The 5,014-nt window shown below is 43.4% G+C and overlaps 1 protein-coding gene across 1 annotated transcript in view; it reads left to right on the forward strand.

The window, feature by feature from the left end:
• The window catches only part of XDH (xanthine dehydrogenase), a 67,428-nt gene that overhangs the window by 2,744 nt on the left and 59,670 nt on the right, over positions 1 to 5,014 (forward strand). Inside the window, exon 2 of the mRNA XM_015566422.1 lies at positions 3,639 to 3,696. Within this exon, the coding sequence (XP_015421908.1) occupies positions 3,639 to 3,696 (58 nt within the window). The remainder of the gene's footprint in view (positions 1 to 3,638; positions 3,697 to 5,014) is intronic.

Raw genomic sequence — 5,014 nt, forward strand, 5'->3', positions numbered from 1 at the left:
GGGTAGGATCCTTGCTTTTCGGAGCAATCACTCTCTGTTTAGTGGAGACTGGCATCTGGAGGAAGCTAGGGAGGTTTAGCATGTAGGGTGCAGCTGAAGGAGTCCAATAGTGATCCCCCCACAAGAAGTCAGTATCAGGGAGTTGAGCCTCTCTCTCTCCCTCCCTCACATCATTGACATTTTGCAAGTTCCCCCCAGACCTGGGCTTGTGGATATACATGGGCTGGAGGCATTGCTATTCAGGAGTTTATGAACTAGTTGCAGAGGTGGATTATGGTTAGGCAAAGTGATATATTCCAAAATGTATTTCACAGGAAACCATCCCCATGAGATACACTTCTTAGATATTCTTAAGCCACTTAGCCCAGCGCTGGCACAAAGTAGGTGCCCAATTCATGTGAGTAGAATGAATAGATGAATAGTAAAAGTCCTAAAAAATCCTCTGGCAAAGAAATTTATTTTTTAAACTTTGTACTTTAAGTTTGCAGAAAAGTTACAGGAATAAATCAAAGAAATATTAAATAGGCTTTTCCCACGTGTTAACCTTTTGCCACATTTGTATTTTATTTATCTCTCTCTTTTACATACATATCTAGGTACCTACATAGATATATAGGTGTATGTATTATAAGTACACAAATATATATTTACTTATGTATGCAAATAATAGAACTAAATATATAAAGCATAAGATTTTATTTCTGAATCATCTGAGGGTAAATTTCAGACATCATACCCTCTTACCCCTTACATTAAAAATAAAGATATTATAACAGAAGCACAGATTTTAAAAATCAGGAAGTTTAGTGCTGACATAATACTATGATCTAAAATCTATAGATTTTATGCAACATTATTTCCATTTTCCCAGTGACGTCCTCCATGACTCCCCCGATCCCACCCCAGCCCAGGATTGCATCTTGCAGTTAATTGTCGTCTCCTTAGTGTCCTTTAATCTGGAACAGCTTCTTAGCTTTCCTTGTGTTTTGGGACGGTGATTTTTATGAAGAGAACAAGTCAGTTTTTTAAAAAATGTCCCTCATTTTGAATTTGTGACATGCTTCCTAATAATCCCACCCAGAGTCTGCACTGTGGGTGGGAATTGCAGGGAAGTAGTGCGACCTTCTCGGGAGGACATCCTGTCAGCACCCGTGTTACTGAGTGTGAACTTTGCTCCTTTGGTGAGGCGGTGCTCAGGTTTCTCCGCTGTCAGGTTACTCTTGCTTCCTTTATAATTAATAAATGATCTGTGAGAAGGTACTTTGAGGCTGTAAATATCTCCATTATCAAACGTCTACCTACTAGTTTTATGATCTTTTAATGTTAATCATTCTCAGCTGGATCAGTAACGGGGCAGGTGATAAGATGGCCGATCATGTTTATTAATTGGTTTTCTTCTGCCAAGAAAACTTTCCCTTTTCTCCCATTTCTTTCTTTCTTTATTAATTATGAGGTCAGACTCATGGGTTTTAACTTTACTTAATGGATTATAAACCGATTTTGGCCATTATTTGTTTTGGTGATTGAGGTTTTCTAAAACAATCTGCCTAACCCAGTGTCTCCTAAGCTCCCTTCCCCACAAAGTGTTTTTCCTGTGGGATTCCCACTGGTGTCCTATTGAGAGAGGGTTCCATGGGGTTTTCTGGGGGCAAACTCTGCAGCCAGGCCCTGAGAGTGGCACAGCCATTCTCTGTTGGAATTCAGGGAGGTGGGCTTGTGGCTGGGGTGATAGGAAAAGCCTTAGTAGGGAGGTGCCCAGGGTCTTCTGATAAGTCAAGACGCAGATGGCAGAGGAACGAAATGGTTGAAGATTTATGAGCTAGAAGGTAGATGGTGTGTTTTCACTGGAGTATGAAAACCAGCTTGGCAGGGAAAGTAGGCAGGGGAAAGGCTGAAATGAAGATGGGGGACATATTGAAAAGGGCCTTGACAGACAGCCTAAGGAACCTGGGAGACCTTGCAGGTCACCGAGGGCAGAGCAGGGCACTGATGTGATGTGACAGAAGCAGAGCTGGCGTGCAGGAGGATGGACCCACTTGGGGAGAAGACAGTAGGTAAGGCGCTCACATCCGTCTACAGAACAGGCGCCGGGGATCTTTAGTTTGTACATTTATGATTTCTTCTCCAAGAGGAAAGACATAGTTTCTGTGTAAACTTTGTAATCAGGACCTTGAATAAGCTTGGGGTGTAATGAAAAAGGGAAACTTGATTCAAGAGTTGAATTCTGGCAGTTTTGTTACCTCTTTGACTACTTTTGGTTAACAAGAAACCCTATGGTCATTTCTGAGTTTCTGGACACAGTCTCAGTTCAGGAGAGAGGTGAGGGCAGCAAGAAGGTTTTCATTTGATTGGTGTTGGGATAAGGTGGCTTCCCACCAGGGGGCACATGCGTGGGAGCTCTGACATGGGGTCTGTGATCGTCCCAGGCCGCTGCTCTCTCCCAGCCTCCGGTTTGGGAGGTCCCCTCCGCACAGACTCTGTTGGAGGTCCCATCACCTGTAGTTGGTTTTTTTTTTTTTATGTGTTTTTTTTTTTTGGAGAATGATTTAAACATTTCTCTCTCTCTCTCTCTCTCTCTCTCTCTCTCTCTCTCTCTCTCCCCTCTCTTCTCCTCTCTCCCTCTCTACTTTCCGCATGCCCTCTCTCCCTCTCTTTCTCTCTCTTTGTCTCTCTCTTATGCATGGCCTCCATTAGGTCCATGGTCAACACTTTATGTGCTTTCCTCTCCCGAACTCTGGGAGTGCATCCCAATCCCACACTGGCACTGCTTCTTCAGCTGTCTGGTGGGCCTACCTCTGGCTGTTTAGATGGGCCAGACCACCGCTTCCCCAGTACTGCAAAGGCCACACACTAGCTTCATGTGTGGTGCGGTGCTATGAAAGCCCGCTAATGATGTATGAGGAGCGAGCAGATACTTCTCTCCTGAATTTTGGAAGATGTGGAAGTCATACCACAGGGCTCTCTACAGAAACCCTCATCACAAATTCTCTACCTTTAACCACCCAAATCACCCAAACCCTTTCACCCTTGGTAATGTGTGAGGAGGCATGAAACGGTTTTACATAGATTTCCTCTGAAAATTTGCTTTGGGAACTAGCACTTCACTCTGTAGACAACCTCCATTTTATTGGGAATTCCATTTGTGGCCCTTTGGTTGGAGAGTTCTCCTTTTCTGACATGTGTTAATGTTGTTGACTGTGATAGCCCAATGCGTACAATACTCCGCTGTGAGCACAGGTCCACAGATTGGCCCTCTGCTCTCCGAGTGTGGACACCCAGGAGGCAAACCCAGAGGTCTGCATACTGCCACCTCAGCTGTCCCTGGCATTCACAGGTGTGATCGGCAGCTGGAAATGAGGTGAAATGTTTGATTTAAAGAAAGCTTTGCCTCGGTCAGCCCAGCATGGCAGGTGCGACACCTAAGTGCTTGTGGTGGGTCCTACTGTAGAATCTTAGGATTGAAGATGTCAGCACATACATAGTTGGGCTTGTAGTTAATATGGCCATTCTTACGGAATTTTCAAGAAAAAACCCTTTAGTTTTCGTAAGATATTTAACACATCCCCATTAACTTTACCAATTTTTCAGTAAGAAAACGGCTAAGTACACCTATGATATATTTCTCTGTTATTTTGTAGGTGGTGGAGAAAAATGCAGATCCAGAAACAACCCTTTTGGCCTACCTGAGAAGAAAGCGTATCCTGACTTTGGAGTGGGGTGAGGGAGAGGGCCGCTGGGATGCATTCTCTGGGTTGCATGTCATTTTCTAGTGACTGCTGGGGAGGCTGTGGCATGTGGAGGAAGGAGCACTGGACTGGGGCTCTGGACACCTGCATTCTAGCTGCCCTCAGCAGCAATGTGACCCTGGCAACTCATTTGAGTTCTGGGCCTGCAATTCTCAGCTATTGAATAGGAAGATCATTTTTTCAAAACCTTTGTTGTTTAGATTATTACAGATGTGCCTCTTTTTCCCCCCATAGCTCCTCTCCACCCGGTTCCCACCCCACACCAGGCCTTCGCCCCCCACCCCACTATCCTTGTCCATTGGTATAAGATTTTTCTCCAATCTCTTCCTGCACCTCTCACACCCCCTTTCCCCCCCACCCCGAGAATTGTCAGTCTGCTCCCATTTTCATGCACTGATTCTGTTACATTCACCAGTTTATTCTGTTCACCAGATTTTTTATTCATTTGATTTTTAGATTCACTTGTTGATAGATATGTATTTGTTTCACTTTGTTGTTCATAATTTTTTATCTTTACCTTGTTCTTCTTCTTCCTCTTTTTAAAGAAAACCCTTCAGCATTTCATATAATACTGGTTTGGTAGTGATGAACTCCTTTAGCTTTTTCTTGTCTGTGAATCTCTTTATCTGACCTCCAATTCTAAATGATAGCTTTGATGGGTAGAGTAATCTTGGTTGTAGGTTCTTGCTATTCATCGCTTCGAATATTTCTTGCTACTCCCTTCTGGCCTGCATAGTTTCTGTTGAGAAATCAGCTGACAGTTTTATGGTAACTCCCTTGTAGGTAACTAACTATTTTTTTCTTGCTGATTTTAAGATTCTCTCTTGGTCTTTTGCCCTTGGCATTTTTAAAAATTGTTTTATTGCTAAAAGTATTACAAAGAGTATTACATAGCTCTCCTTTTTTCCCCTCCCCTTGACCCTCCCGTAGCCTCCCATATCCCCCAGTGTCTTGTGTCCATTGATTATGCTCATATGCATGCATACAAGTCCTTTGGTTGATCTCTTACCATTCCCCCTCCCCCTACAACCCTCCCCAGCCTTCCTGCTGTAGTTTGACAGTCTGTTCAATGTTGCTCTGCCTCTGTATCTATATTTGTTCATCAGGTTATAATGGTCTTAATTATCCATAAATGAGTGAGATTATGTGGTATTTTCTTTCATTGACTGGCTTATTTCACTTAGCATAATGCTCTCCAGATCCATCCATGCGAATGGTAAGAAGTTCCTTCCTTTTCACAGCAGCATAGGATTCCATTGTGTAGATGG

The sequence above is a fragment of the Myotis davidii genome, unplaced genomic scaffold, assembly GCF_000327345.1.
Source record: "Myotis davidii unplaced genomic scaffold, ASM32734v1 scaffold238, whole genome shotgun sequence".
NCBI lineage: Eukaryota > Metazoa > Chordata > Mammalia > Chiroptera > Vespertilionidae > Myotis > Myotis davidii.